Genomic DNA, 15,000 nt, shown 5'->3' with positions numbered 1-15,000 from the left:
TTTAAATTATATATACATTTAAATATTTTATATATAAATAAATAAAAATCTTAAATATAGACATGCATGTGTGTGTATTTATATATACAAAATAATCATACACAGTACACACACGTATATTATGTAAACACAAACTTACATGCGATTAATCACGATTAATCGTTGCCCAGTATTAGAAAAGCATTGTTGTGCTCTTGTTTGCAAATGCATATTTCATGATGTAATTGTTTTCCCTGAAATTCAACCAATTAAATGGTTCCTATATATTAAATAATCAAGTCATCTTTGTATATAAACATTTTGTGAATTAAATACTTTATTTTGGAAATTGATGGACACAAACCTGATCTTTTTTGTTTTGTTTTTATATATCAAAAGTTTTTAGGGCTTCAGAATAGTTCAAGGAGTCAGTGGAAATGGTTAGAGAGAAAAAAAAGAGAGATTTAAAAAAAAAATATGAATAATTAAATCAAATTTAGAATAAAATAAATAAATTAGACTAAAATGAATTAAAATATAAATTAACATATTTATTTAAAGATTTAAACAATAAATAAATACACAGAGTACAGTGCTATAATGAGTAGAAAAAAATATTCTAATTAACTTAATAGAAACTTAATATTTTCATATAGACATTAATTGTTCACTGTATAAATTGGGTGTTTGTTTATACAGAAAACCTCTGCTTTCGTACAACATTAAACTGGAAAGATATGATGAAATGATGGATGTCGCTCTCTTCTCTTCTTTCCATCCATCCATCCATCCATCCATCTATTGTTCTATCATTCTATCTGTCTGTTGTTCTTTCTATCCATCCATCCATCCATCCATCTATTGTTCTATCATTCTATCTGTCTGTTGTTCTTTCTATCCATCCATCCATCCATCCATCCAAAAATGTTAAAAACAGTACAATGTTTGTCCTGACAATATTTCCTTTTCTAGTCAAAAAATAGCAGTTACGAATTTCTTGAAACTTCTAATTGATTTTTATTCTGCATCCTTACATTTACGTTTCCTGCATTAATATTAATGTAAATTCACTGATTCTCACAGTATATTTCTCAAACGACACCATCTTTAAACGCTCTGGTTGTCTGTGTGACGGATTGATTTCACTGCTCGGTTGCTGGTTGTTTTGCACTGTTAAAGCGCCTGCTAAACGCATACATGATGTGAACGTACAGTTTATCTTTAAAGACAATGTTATGCTTCGTTCCAGTGGATGGGTTTACGTGATGGATTACACTTGATCTTGCAGTGTGAATCCACCAGCGAAAACTGATTGTAAATCTGCAGGGCTTTGAAAACCAAAGGCTTAAACTGTCCAGGAATACCCTAACAGTTCTTACCTATAATTATCTGTCCGAGGTCAGAAACACACGAGCAGAAACAGCTGGGTCAACATCACGTCGAGTGTCCGAGGATTAAAACCAAAGCTCTGAATGTCTTGTGAATGATATATCGGTGGAGCTGGGATTCTTTTAAAGAAGTAGTTCACTTCAGAATTAACATTTTCTGATAATTTACTCCCCGTCTTTCGAGATATTCATGTCTTTCTTTCTTCAGTCGGAAAGAAATTAAGAAAACATTCCAGGGTTTTTCTCCATATAGTGACTTCAATGGGGTCCAACGGGTCGAAGGTCCAGATGTGAGTTTCAGTGCAGCTTCAAAGTCTCGACACGATCCAGCCGAGGAATAAGAGTCTCATCTAGACAAAACAGCGGACATTTTAGAACAAAATAAACATTTATATACTTTAAACCACTAATGCTGGTCTTGCACTAGCTGTGATGCGCCACACATTACGTAATCAGGTTGAAAGGTCAAGCGTGACGTAGGCGTAAGAACAGATCTAGTGTTTACAAAGAGAACGTGCAAAGACTGAGTCAAACGCCATTTACTAAAAAAGGTAAAACATCGATATCGGACGATTTTGAAGTTGGACGAGAAAACGAGTTGGAGTTTTATTTACATTTTTACATTTCTGAACCGAAAGAAAACTCCATCTCATTTTCTCCTCCAACTTCAAAATCGTTTGATATCGATTTTTTACCTTTTTTTGTAAATGGCGTTTGACTCAGTCTTTGCGTTTGCTTTATAAACACTAGAACTGTTCTTACGCCTACGTCCCGCTTGACCTTTCAACCTGATCACGTAATGTGTGGCGCATCACAGCTAGTGCAAGACCAGCATTAGTGGTTTAAAAGTATAGAAATGTTTATTTTGTTATAAAATGTCGGCTGTTTTGTCTAGATAAGACTCTTATTCCTCGGCTGGATCGTGTCGAGACTTTGAAGCTGCACTGAAACTCACATTTGGACCTTCAACCCGTTGGACTCCATTGAAGTCACTATATGGAGAAACATCCTGGAATGTTTTCTTAATTTCTTTTCCACTGAAGAAAGAAACACATGAACATCTTGGATGAGGTTAGTGTTGAGTAAATTATTCACTACACAACATGATCTCGATCGCCTCACTGCTTTTAATAAAATAACATCTTATTGGACTTATTGACAGATTGCAATGATGTTGATGATTTGTTTTGGTTTAAAGCCTCTGTAGTTTATGAGGTGAAGTTAATAATGTTTGATTTACAGTCTTCATAAAGGTGATCCAATTAACATATCTGTACTAGATCGGGTCGAATTGCTAAAACGGTTCAGGCTGCGCTGGTTTAATGACTCTGATTGAAGACGCACGTTAACGCTCCATTACAATCTTGATGATTCGCATGTTGTGCGTTTGCTCTGGTTCCAGGATCCACTGTCTCAGTTCAGCTCTTTGAAGCTGGTTGACCATTATCCTTGACATCAAGTGCACAACACCCCACGGTACTGGATGGCAAATTAAGTCCTTTAATGATAAGTTGTTTCCCAAGGTTTTCGCAGGGAATTTCCACTGGATTACATTGTTCCAGAATCCTTTGAACTTGACATTGAACTTAAGCAGACTTTTGGTTTGCAGAGCCATAACGTTTGCCTGTTCAGATGCTTTTGGAAAAGTGAACAAAGCCCTGATCATTCATTTGGCTTCATTTGAAACTGGAATATTTTTAGTCAAGCATCTTTTTTTTTGAGCGATGGTGCAAATGAATCTTTGAATCGATTCGCTGAAATGAACAGTTCGAACTGATTCACTAATGTTTCGTATATGATGTGATTTGCAGTGTTTTTATTGTGTCTCTCTTCTCATTTCAGAGCAATGGATCATTGGTGTGGTGTCAGAATCACAAGCAGTGCTCAAAGGTAAAACTGTGAATCTCATGCAAACAATGCTGATCAATGGCTAATGAAAGACCAAAAAAAAAGTCCTATTTTAGGACCATTAAAGGCGATCTATTATGCAAAATTCACTTTTACATGAACATGTGTGTTGGCAGTGTGTGTACACCACTCTATAATGATACAAATCTTTTTTAATCCCCATAAATCATAAGCCGTGTTTAAGTATAAACCGTTTGCAGATTCTATGCAATGTGACATCACATATGCTTAGGCTCCGCCCATGACTGCTGACGGATTAGCATAGCTCCGCCCCTCAGTGAGCTGTACAGTCCATCATGTTTTATCTCATTGTTAAAGCGTTTAACAGCAGCATTTAAGTAAGAAATATATTATTTTTAAAGCTACTAAAGTTATTCAGTGAGTGATTTTATAGAGATTCATATTAACAGCATATATAGCAGTAGATACTGTATATTACGCTGCTTCACTTTAATACACGGATCTAATATACACATATGCGGTTTCTTTCCCTGCTGTTTACGTTCACAGACATGACCGACTGTGTTTATGTGAACTGTGTGTTTTTTGACATATCATTGTGTGTATTTGAGAGTTTGAGCGCAATAAGATCAGATGTGAAAGAGAACTTAGTTTAATATCCAGCTTTCTGTGCACGTGCTTCGGGTGTGTGCGCTCAGAAAACCATACATCAGAAGTTAAGACTGATATGGCTTTAAAACACATGCAGATAATTATCTTTCATGGTTATGAAGAACTGCAATGTCAAATGAGCGTGACCGCGATAGAGATGATAATAAAAACAAACAGATGTTTTAGTGTTTGACAGAGTATCTGACGTATGAGCTGTTAAGGCTCCGCCCCCTTCTGGAAAGCGGGCGTGGGAAGCAGCAGCTCATTTGCATTTAAAGATACATGCACGAAAACAGCATTTTGTTCCTTCCACTCGAAAATAGGAATTTATAAACATGGTAAAATAATTGATCTGTGGGGTATTTTGAGCTGAAACTTCACAGACACATTCTGGGGACACTGAGACTTATAGTAAATCTTGTAAAAAGGGTCCCCTGTAAGTTTATTACAATAATTTTATGCATATTTTCACTCTTCATTTTTGTAATGCACTGAAAAGTCATTCTCATTACTGCAATGCAAGAAAAATAGTGATGTTTAAATCGTCATAAATTGTACAAGTTTAAAAGTAAAGTGTTTATACATCTTGTTACAGCAATGCAAGAAAAAACTGTGTTTTATTTAAATATTAGTAGATTTTATCCTTTTAAAGTGTTTTTGCATCTCATTACTGCATTGCAAGAAATAATAGTAATATTTTATTAAAATATTCATGAAGTTTACCAGTTTAAAAAGTAAGATTAAAGAATGTGTAGTATTTGTTGCACTGCCTTTCTTTGAGCTGAAATGCAGTAAAAACACTGTATTGCAGTGACAAGAATCTGTTGAGAATAATGCGAATTACAAAAGTATATTTTGATTTTGAGATTTAAAAGGTTTCAGGTTAAATGCAATGCCTCACATGTTCTTAATAGTTCATGTATTGAATTGAAGTCAGATGCAGTAGTGACCGTGTTTATATGATTCCCCGGGTATCTAGCATGTGTAAATGTGATGCATACTCTACATTTACTATGGTAACAGTAATATTGAGTCTCTGTAGGGAGCTGAAGGTATAGACAGGTCCTGTGTTGAATCTTTACACATTCACAGCATCATGCATGACGCTCGTTCACACAACACTGGTTACAGAGAGAAAGAAACTGGCCAGATTTTACTTTGCTTGCTTGTTTGATTATATTTGTGCATGATGTGTTGCAACTTAATTTAGAGTCGCTCATGCATTTTACATAAGGAGCGTATTTTAAATAATCAGGAACAAAACAGTTATGCTTTCACAAATGTTCATTGTTATTAATAATGTTGGGTTAAAAATAACCCAACGAGTAACCCAACTATGCACCTTCCCAACGGTGGGTTATTTTAACCCAATGCATTGGGTTGAAAGCCAGTTGGGTTCAAAGTAACCCAACAGTTAAGTTAACTATTTATTTGTATTCATGACATTATTTTAATAAATGAAATACACTTTGTTTTCAAATACGGATTATTTAATTGTATAAAACAATAGATATGTCTCAAAAAAATATTTTTAAATTACAAACTAAATATTGGGGAGTGTAGAATTTAATGTAAATATCTAAATGATTGTGTGCATAAATTCAAAATACACAAGTAGCATATGTATTTAACCCAACAGCCGGGTTATTACTAGAAATTATCCAACGATTTTAAAAATGACCCAACATTTTTGGAAAATAACCCAACATAGTGACCCAATATGACGATTGGGTAAAATAAATAAATAACCCAATGTTTTTTGTTAAAGTTTTTTAAAAGTTTTTTACTGTGAATGCATTAACTAATGTTTACAAAATGAGACCTTATTGTAAAGTGTTACCAAAGGTTACTGTGGTGAGGGGAAAAAAAAGCGTGACGAGTGAAGTTCAGCCAAGAAGAACAGACATTAACAAGGCAAAACACAAATTCATTTTGCTTCACGAGAGGTAATGAGGATGTCAGAGGGCTTCAAAGAGGAGATACACACGGCGCTCGAAAAGCAAAGCCGCTTTGTTTTTGCGCTAGAATGCAACAAAAGACCTGCTCTTTTCCTTTCCATGGCGTTGGCCAGTGTCGGGTCTTGGCAGAACCACTGTCCCCAGTCATTCATCAAGAGCTGCTGTGTTAAAGCAGGATTTGGCTGTTTGCGTGTCTGAGCGTTGGGCGTTCCCATTACGACTGGCCCTCTTCATGTCTGAGACTCGAGAAACTTTCGAGGAGATCATGCCATGCTTTGACTGAGTGTGTTTCTGTTGCTAGCTATCTGTCAGGCATACTTCAGAATCATGTTTTTTATACTGGTAATTAGTAATGCATATGTTGTCGTTCTCCGGGTGGGACTGTGCTCAGTCTGGGCTGATGTTAGTCAAGGCACACATGCGTCAGATGGACGTCTTTGCCTCTTGCGTCATGTTTCGCTGTTTCATGTCTTGGTATGATGTTGTCGGGCTAATAGTTTGACTTTTTAAAAACACGGTCTGTGCCATTATAATCAATAATCTAGCTGAGGGTTGTGCGCCATTCAGAATTGAACTGAGAATGTCGTTTAAATTGCAATTCAGTTTCTGGGTTTAGATTGATGTGGAAAACGGGATGCAGATCTGCTGAAGATCTAGGGGAATTAAACTGCATTTGAAATTCATATAACTGGAAGTTTTAGCTTGAAAAACAACAGAAACGAAGTTTGAAAGATTTGAAAAAGTTTTGAAAAAGTCGATAATTGAAGTTTTATTCAATTATTCAAAAGTTTTATGGGTGGATGGTTTGTTTATAGATAGATAGATAGACAGATACATAGACAGACAGACAGATAGATAGATAGACAGATAGACTAAGGCTTTATGATCAAACAGCAACATTACACACTAACTACATTTACATTTACATTTATGCATTTGGCAGACGCTTTTATCCAAAGCGACTTACATTACATTATCCTATACATTTATACATAGGTATGTGCAATCCCCTGGGATCGAACCCACAACCTTGCGTTGTTAACGCAATGCTCTTACCACTGAGCTACAGGAAATATGTAGAGCTAACTAAAGTTAGACAGACAGATTGACAGATAGACAGACAGACAGACAGATATATAGACAGATAGATAGACAGATAGATAGACAGACAGATAGATAGATAGAATGATAGATAGATAGACAGATTGATCTGCATTGTTGTTAACTGTGAACGATTTACAAAAACCTATGTTAGTTGTGTTGTGAAAGTGCCAGTCTTGAACTCTAAGCTCAGCGTGTGTGAGTGTGTTTCTTGAACTCTAAGCTCAGCGTGTGTGAGTGTGTTTCTGCTGTTAACGGTGGGCTTGTTTGCTCAGGATTGTAGAGTTTGTTTGCTCATCTCCTCTTAATGAAGTGATCCATGTGTAAAGTCCTCACAACACAAAGCAAGACCCACACTGGGCCGCTCATATGGGCTTCCCACTATATTGTCCCATACAGTGTGTGTGTGTGGTTTTGTGTGTGTGTGTGTGAATCGCTCTGTTTTCGACCTGTTCCACTGAGTCACTGCAGACGTCAAACAAAAGTGAAGACAGTACTGTCTCTGAAAGCCGGTGTGTGTCCGCTAGAGCGGCTCATTGTGGTGTCACTCCTCCAACAAAAGCGAAGCAAAGGTGGGTTAATTATTTAAACAAAGATAAAGTGACCTCAGATCCGTCAGCGCTCCTGCTCTCCGCCGGACGAGGACGAGTCTTGGCCGAACCCTGACGTGTCGGTCTCCCGAAGCGTCCCGTTGTTATGATAATTAACCCCGTTAGCCTGCGCTTGTGAGTATTAGAGCTTCATTAGCATGCCTCCACCATCACCCTCCATTCACACCCGCAGGCCTTTTGTGTTTCCTTTCTTTATCTTTCGTGTGACCACTTCGGCCTTCACACGCCAAGAAAGTTTGACAACTTCTGGGTGCTTGTTCAAGCGAAAGTGGGAGGAAACAAGGAGCTGAAAAGCAGTTTGAGTCGCTCGGAAAGGTCAGACTTCCAAGATCCCCCAAAACTTGAATTGATTTGCTTTGCAAATAAGCGGCGGTGCCAAACTCACTCCTAAACATGGACTTATTTGTACTTTACTTTTGGCTGGAGTTGCTGAAATGAATGTTTATGACTAGTGTTGGGGAACGATTAATCTCAATTAATCACATCCAAACTATAAGTTTGTGTTTACATAATATATATGTGTGTGTGGGCTGTGTTTCATTATTTTGTATATATAAATACACACACATATGCATGTATATATTTAAGAAAAATGTGTTATTTTTATATAGAATATTTATATTTATTATGTATATAATATAAATTATGTATAAATATATATATACAGTATTTGCATGCTAATATTTCTTAAATATATACATGCATATATGTGTGTATCTATAAATACAAAATAAACATAGACAGTACAAACTGATATATTATGTAAACACAATCTTTTTATGTTTTATGTTTAAACAGAGCTTGTGTGTGTGTGTGTGTGTGTGTGTGTGTGTGTGTGTGTGTGTGTGTGTGTGTGTGTGTGTGTGTGTGTGTGTGTGTGTGTGTTAGCAGCTCTGATTACCTCACACAGACACACACTAAAAATTGCAAAAACTTTTAGCCTTTTATGTTCAAACCGGAGTCAGACAAAGATGGAGAGACTCAAGAAGAAGTGACAACATGTAGAATACAACATTTCTGAATGGTTGGTTGGTGAGTTTATGAAGCTGATGTGTAGTTAACTATCTTCTAGTCATTAGGCGTGTTTCCATTATAGATTTGCGCAAAACGTTTGCGATTTAATGTATTTTTTCTAAATGTCGACAAAAAAATATCACGAAATGACGGCGTTTCCATTAACCGATGTTATACGACTAAAACTTCTTCTCACGATAAGTAAATCCAAAACCCATGGCAGCGGACGTTTGTAGGTTTATGTACTATATCCCAGCCACTGAACTGGCCATTATTATTAATGGAAGGAGATGTGTTTGTGTTTTCAAGCATTAATGGTGAGGAACGACTCTTATTATACTGTGAGCGGCTCATATGAGGAGTTTCTGGGTGTTTCTCCCTCAGATCTGCTTCCAGGTCTTGATTGTGGCATTTATTTGAGGTTTAGAATCCATTATTCCTGTAATTCTTTTGTCTTTTATGAATTTAATAAAGAGCTCTGTCTCGTATTCTGTCCAATCACACCGCCTCATCTACGTCAGCTGACCTGTAAATGCGCAAAAACTGTTTCCATTGCAGTTTTGCGAAATATTTCTTTTTCGAATTGCCTGAAAAACCTCCTCATGCGAGCGGAGAAACTGTTTTGCGATGAATGGGAGTTTTTGCGAAATTGACGTGTTTCCATTGGGCGTATTTTCAATTTGCGCAATTTTAAGGGTAATGGAAATGCAGCTATTGATTAGCATATTCTGTCATGATAATCTATAAATCGTGTTCAGGGGGCGGGGTTTATGTAAATTCTAGGGTTTGTGATGTCACTAACCCTGGAGGAATGTGGTGTAGTCTCTACCAGCCGTTTGTTGTAGTCCTTAAAAAGTGATTTCTGTAAAAGCAAATATCTCCCTTTGCTTTGAACTTTGAGCGTTGTAACTTTGCAGATGTTGTTTATGATCAAACAGCAACATTACACACTAACTAAAGCTAGAAAAGTCAAATCATAATCAACCACCGCTTTAAGAATCCGGAAGTCTAATTTGTTTCAATTCGCATCTGTACATGGTTGTTCTAGTGACATTAAACATGTCTTCACAGTCCTGCAGTTCTCAGTGTCTCTGGCGTGTGACATGATGTTCTTCTGTTGGTTTACTGTGGAGTTCTGGCTCTGTCAGGAAACACTTCAAAGCTCCTTTTGCTCAGATGAGTTAACAACGGGTTAAATAATGAGTTAACAACACCTCGCTCAACGTGACCATGAGGAACATCAGACCTCAGAGGAGAGAAACACTCGCTTTCTAATGAGCAACATCACGTTATAGTGACATTAACAGTACGGCATATTGATCATCATTCACTTAATGAGGTAATAAATCATACACAACCGCTCAAAAGTTTTTTTATGTTTTTGAAAGAGTCTCTTCTGCTCACCAAGGATGTGTTTATTTGATCGAAAATACTGTACAAAATTGTGAAATATTATTATAATGTAAATCATCTGTTTTCTATGTGAATATATAGTAAAGTGTAATTTATTCCTGTGATTTTCAGCATCATTACTCCAGTCTTCAGTGTCACATGATCCTTCACAACTCACTCTAATATGAGGATTTGATGATCAAGACACATTTATGATTATTATCAGTGTTGAAAACAGTTCAGATTTCTTTGGAAACCGTCATACATTTTATTTTTCATGATTCTTTGATGAAGAGAAAGTTCAAAAGAACAGCATTTATTTGAAATAGAATCTTTTGTAACATTATAATTGTCTTTACTGTCACTTTTGATCAGTTTAATGCGTTCTTGATGAATAAAAGTAATAATTTCTTTAACTTCTTTCCAAAAAAAAAAATTCTTACTGACCCCAAACTTGTGAACGGAAGTGTTTAATGTTAAAAAAGCTTTACGTTTCTTAATATTAATATTATTTTATTTATATATAAACGCTGTTCTTTTGAACTTTCTATTCATCAAAGAATCCTGAAACTGTTCTCAACACTGATAATAATCATAAATGTTTCTTGAGCATCAAATCCTCATATTAGAATGATTTGTGAAGGATCATGTGACACTGAAGACTGGAGTAATGATGCTGAAAATTCAGCTTTGATCACAGGAATAAATTACACTTTACTATATATTCACATAGAAAACAGATGATTTACACTGGAATAATATTTCACCATTTTCAAATGTATTTTTGATCAAATAAATGCAGCTTTGGTGAGCAGAATTTCAGTATATCTCAGTATTTATGTAATTGCTTTGAAATGACAAGATAATGTTGGTTAATGTCAGTATATCTGTGTAATGTTGAGTCTGTATTTCCTCACTCCCTGAAATATTCGTTCCACTCCCCCAGTTTACGTAAACCGGTAAATGAGTGTCTTTATGAGCTTCCTGATATGAGTGTCCCGTGGTGGCGTGTGTGTGTGTGTGTGTGTGTGTGTGTGTGTGTGTGTGTGTGTGTGTGTGTGTGGACTCAGCAGGAGATGCCCTGATGGGACAAGGCTGTTAAGTTTGATGGTCTCGTGTCTGCTCGACTCATTCCTCATCATGGTGGGTGGCACAACAGCGGCGTAAAACACTGAGAAGATGTGGCCAGACACACACGTATCCAGACGTTCACACGCTTTCACTGGCATTGTGCTGCTTTAAAAGAGCAAGTCTATCTTTTCATTCAATTAAATGCCACTCAAAACCATTAATTAAACATATTAGGATTCTGAAAATGCTAAAACAATGTTAAATGCAGAAGAGTTTCACAATGTTTGCTAGTGTTTCCTACTGAATGTTGGGCGATTCAAATCCTCAGACTCATCTTTGAAGGTGATTTGCATTGATGTTAAAATACTTGAGTGAGTTATAATAAGTGGATTTTGGGGGAATTAAAGCATTGTTTTTGTCCAGCTTGACTCAACCAATGGGATGAGTTTGGGGGCGGGACTGTTTGTTCCTTTGACCAATGACAGAAAGGGGAGTTTTTAGAAAACCTGTTTGCAATTCCATTCCATTTGGTGACAGTAGTGACTCAAAATGTTGTATTATTACCATTTTTTCTTATATTATCACAGTGATGTACACTTCCGTTTGGGGGCAGTGAGATTTAAAAAAAAAATACTTCATCAAGGATGCATTAAATGTATCAAAATACATTTATAATGTTACAAAAGATTCTATTAAAAAGAAAATGCTAAACTTATTCATCAAAGAATCCTGAAAAATAAAATATGACAGTTTCCACAAAGATAAGAACTGTTTTCAACATTGATAATAATCATAAATGTGTCTTGAGCATCAAATCATCATATTAGAGTGATTTGTGAAGGATCATGTGACACTGAAGACTGGAGTAATGATGCTGAAAATTCAGCTTTGATCACAGGAATAAATTACACTTTACTATATATTCACATAGAGAACAGATGATTTACATTATAATAATATTTCACAATTTTTACTGTATTTATGATCAAATAAACACATCCTTGTTGAGCAGAAGAGACTCTTTCTTTCAAAAACACTACCGACCCCAAACTTTTAAAAGGTATATTTGTAGGGACAATTTTTAAACCATTCGAACTATAAAGTTGAACCATGTTTTGTTAGTTAAATGTTGGAGGAGATCATCTCTGCTTCTTCCTCATTTCCCTTTAAAAGTGTCTCCGCTCTGAATGTTTCATAATGCTAAAACTGTCAAGTTTCCATGTTTACATTCCGACGCTCTCGGTCTGGCACGAAGCCGTTCCTCTTCTCATCTGTCCCGATAGCAGCTCGCTTTTTTAATTTTCTCCCGATCCCTCGGGATTATCCCAATCAGAGCGGCTTGTAAACTCCTCTGGGAGTGATAACACATAAACGGCGAGGGCTTGTTTGACAGCGCTGGACGGACGCGGCCTGTTCTCTTATCAGTCCTGCAGATGTGCTCCACAACCCTCAGGGTTTCTCCGCTGGCGTGTCTTTGGCTCGTAAGAGTGTTGCGTTGAGTTTCCTGACGGATGCGTGTTTTCCACGAGTTCTGGAGTCTGTCAGAGCGCAAGTCATCCGTCATTACTAAAGCCTTCATTAGTCCTGCTAATCTGATGAACAAAGACCTGCATGTGTGAATGAATCACTCGTACGATTTCCCACAAGTGAAGATGAAAATAAAATCAGACTTTACTTCATGTTCCTGGTTTTAGGGCCGTTGACGCATACGGTGGAAAAATACTTTTTGTGTTTTGTAATGTTTTTGTGAGATTTTTGCTGCTTTAAATGCTTGAGTGCTTCAAGGCAGGATGGATTCTGATTGGCTGTTAATGTTGTTTTTTATGTTATCATTCATCAGCTGGAAATGTACATATTACATTGTTGTAAAAGTACAATCATGTACTAAAGGCACTCGTTATTAAAGATTTGAAGAACTCTATAAAAACTCCATAGTAACCATCTTTGACAACTACTAACCACTTAGTAACACCATAGCAACCACCAAAAATACCTTAGCAACCACCCTGAACACCCTAGCAACGTCTAGAAATGCTCTAGTAACCACCAAAAATACCCTAGCAACCACCCAGAACACCCTAGCAACTGCCTAGCAACCACCCAGAATATGCTAGCAACCGCCTAGCAACACCATAGCAACCACCCAGAATACCCTAGCAACTGCCTAGCAACAGCATAGCAACCACCCAGAACACCCTAGCAAACGCCTAGCAACACCATAGCGACCACCCAGTTAACCTGGCCATTACTACTGTGTAGTACATTGCTGTACATGAATTACATGGAAAAAAATTATTCTGATTCTGTTGATATTATTTCTGAGTCACAACGGTAAGCTGTGATGTGGACTCTGATATCTAATAGTTTATTATTAAAACATTACGGTTATCAATAAGGGTAACTACAAGTAACATCAGTTCTGAACTGGACCTTGAACACTGCTGCCTCAGTGAAAAAAGCCCAGCAGAGACTGTATTTCATCAGGCTGCTCAGAAAAGCTGGTCTGCACTGTCGCCCTCTCACCCAGGTCTACAAAGGACTGATAGAGAGCATCCTCTGTATGGTATGGAAACACCACACAGACAGAGAGGAAGGCTCTGCAAAGAGTCATAAAGACTGCAGAGAGGATTATTAGAACAGAACTCCCCTCCATGGATACAATTTACACACAGCGCTGTCAGAAAAGAGCAGAGAGAATTATCAGAGACACACTACATCCCGCTCACTCTCTGCTCACATACAAAAACTGTACATACAATCTCAGGCACAAACGAGCGGACATCATTATCACAAATAGAGCACGCTTTTATAACAGCTTTTTCCCAGCCACAGTGAGACTCTTGGCAAAAACAAAATGAACTACTGTTTCTCGGGCCTGTGCAATATACTTGTGCATTTTATTTATTTATTTATTTATAACGCAACTCTGCACTATAATAGACCATATTATATTATGTTGTCTCTGGGGCCTGTGCAATATGCAACATACTTGTGCAATTTACAATGCAAATTTACACTTTTAATGGGTTTTGTGCAATTTTCAATGTATATGTTTTATAGATAGATTTATGTCTGTCTTGTGTGTCTTTTTAAACTTGACTTGACTTTCTGAGCAACAACCGCACAAGAGTTCCTATGTGTGTAAGCACAAATGGCAAATAAAGTTCTTGAATCTTGAATCAATATTGATGTGAATGTGAATTGGCCTTTATTGTCATTTATGGATGCAGTGTATATATATATATGTATATGTATATTATATCGGCTAGCATATCGGTAACGGCTATATTTATTATTTTTATAATAAAAAATATTTTTATTGGGCTGATAATGACAACATTAAAAAATGTCATTATCGTTATCAGCCCAATAAAAATCTTTTTTATTATAAAAGTAATAAATATAGCCGTTATAGACGCGCTCACATACAGTAAATCAGATATTGGCCCGATGTACGATATTAGTACGATACATCATTGAAGAAATCCACTAGCGAGTCACGACTGTTTCCAGAAACCGTACTGTCGCAAATTTGTCGTTCAACCACGTTAGTTAATGATGTCACACACACGTATGGAGTAATAATACTGTTAATGACTCGGTTTGAGATGGAATTAACAATAGATGTTTTGCTATCAATTACAGACATGACATCTGAGGAATATTTCTCATTTTTCTCAGTTATTTTGCTTTATTTCCAGATTCACTCATAGACTCGTTCTTACACTAGAGCTCGTTCACACATGCGCACTCTTCAGAAACTACACTTTACATCTCTCGACAAACTCGTAAATGACATTTGTATGTATTCTAAATGAAAGATATAGATTGCACTGAATGTCAGCTTAATTATTTTGCACAAAATAAGGATTTATTGAGTCCACATGTCATGAAAACATGAAACTCTTCTTCTGACCACAGGTGGAGATCTGTCGCTCAGACACACAACTCTGCGATGCTGTTTGC

At 36.6% G+C, this 15,000-nt stretch overlaps 1 protein-coding gene across 1 annotated transcript in view; it reads left to right on the top strand.

Annotated features, from left to right (window-relative positions):
* anos1 (anosmin 1) overlaps positions 1-15,000 on the top strand; it is a 72,808-nt gene that overhangs the window by 5,384 nt on the left and 52,424 nt on the right. The window contains exon 2 of the mRNA XM_082174693.1: positions 3,210-3,257. Coding sequence (XP_082030819.1) covers positions 3,210-3,257 — 48 coding nt within the window. The remainder of the gene's footprint in view (positions 1-3,209; positions 3,258-15,000) is intronic.

The sequence above is a fragment of the Leuciscus leuciscus genome, assembly GCF_965113295.1.
Source record: "Leuciscus leuciscus genome assembly, chromosome: 7".
In the NCBI taxonomy this organism is placed as follows: domain Eukaryota; kingdom Metazoa; phylum Chordata; class Actinopteri; order Cypriniformes; family Leuciscidae; genus Leuciscus; species Leuciscus leuciscus.
Note: the sequence above shows the minus strand (reverse complement) of the source record. Positions and strands in the feature narration are given on the sequence as shown.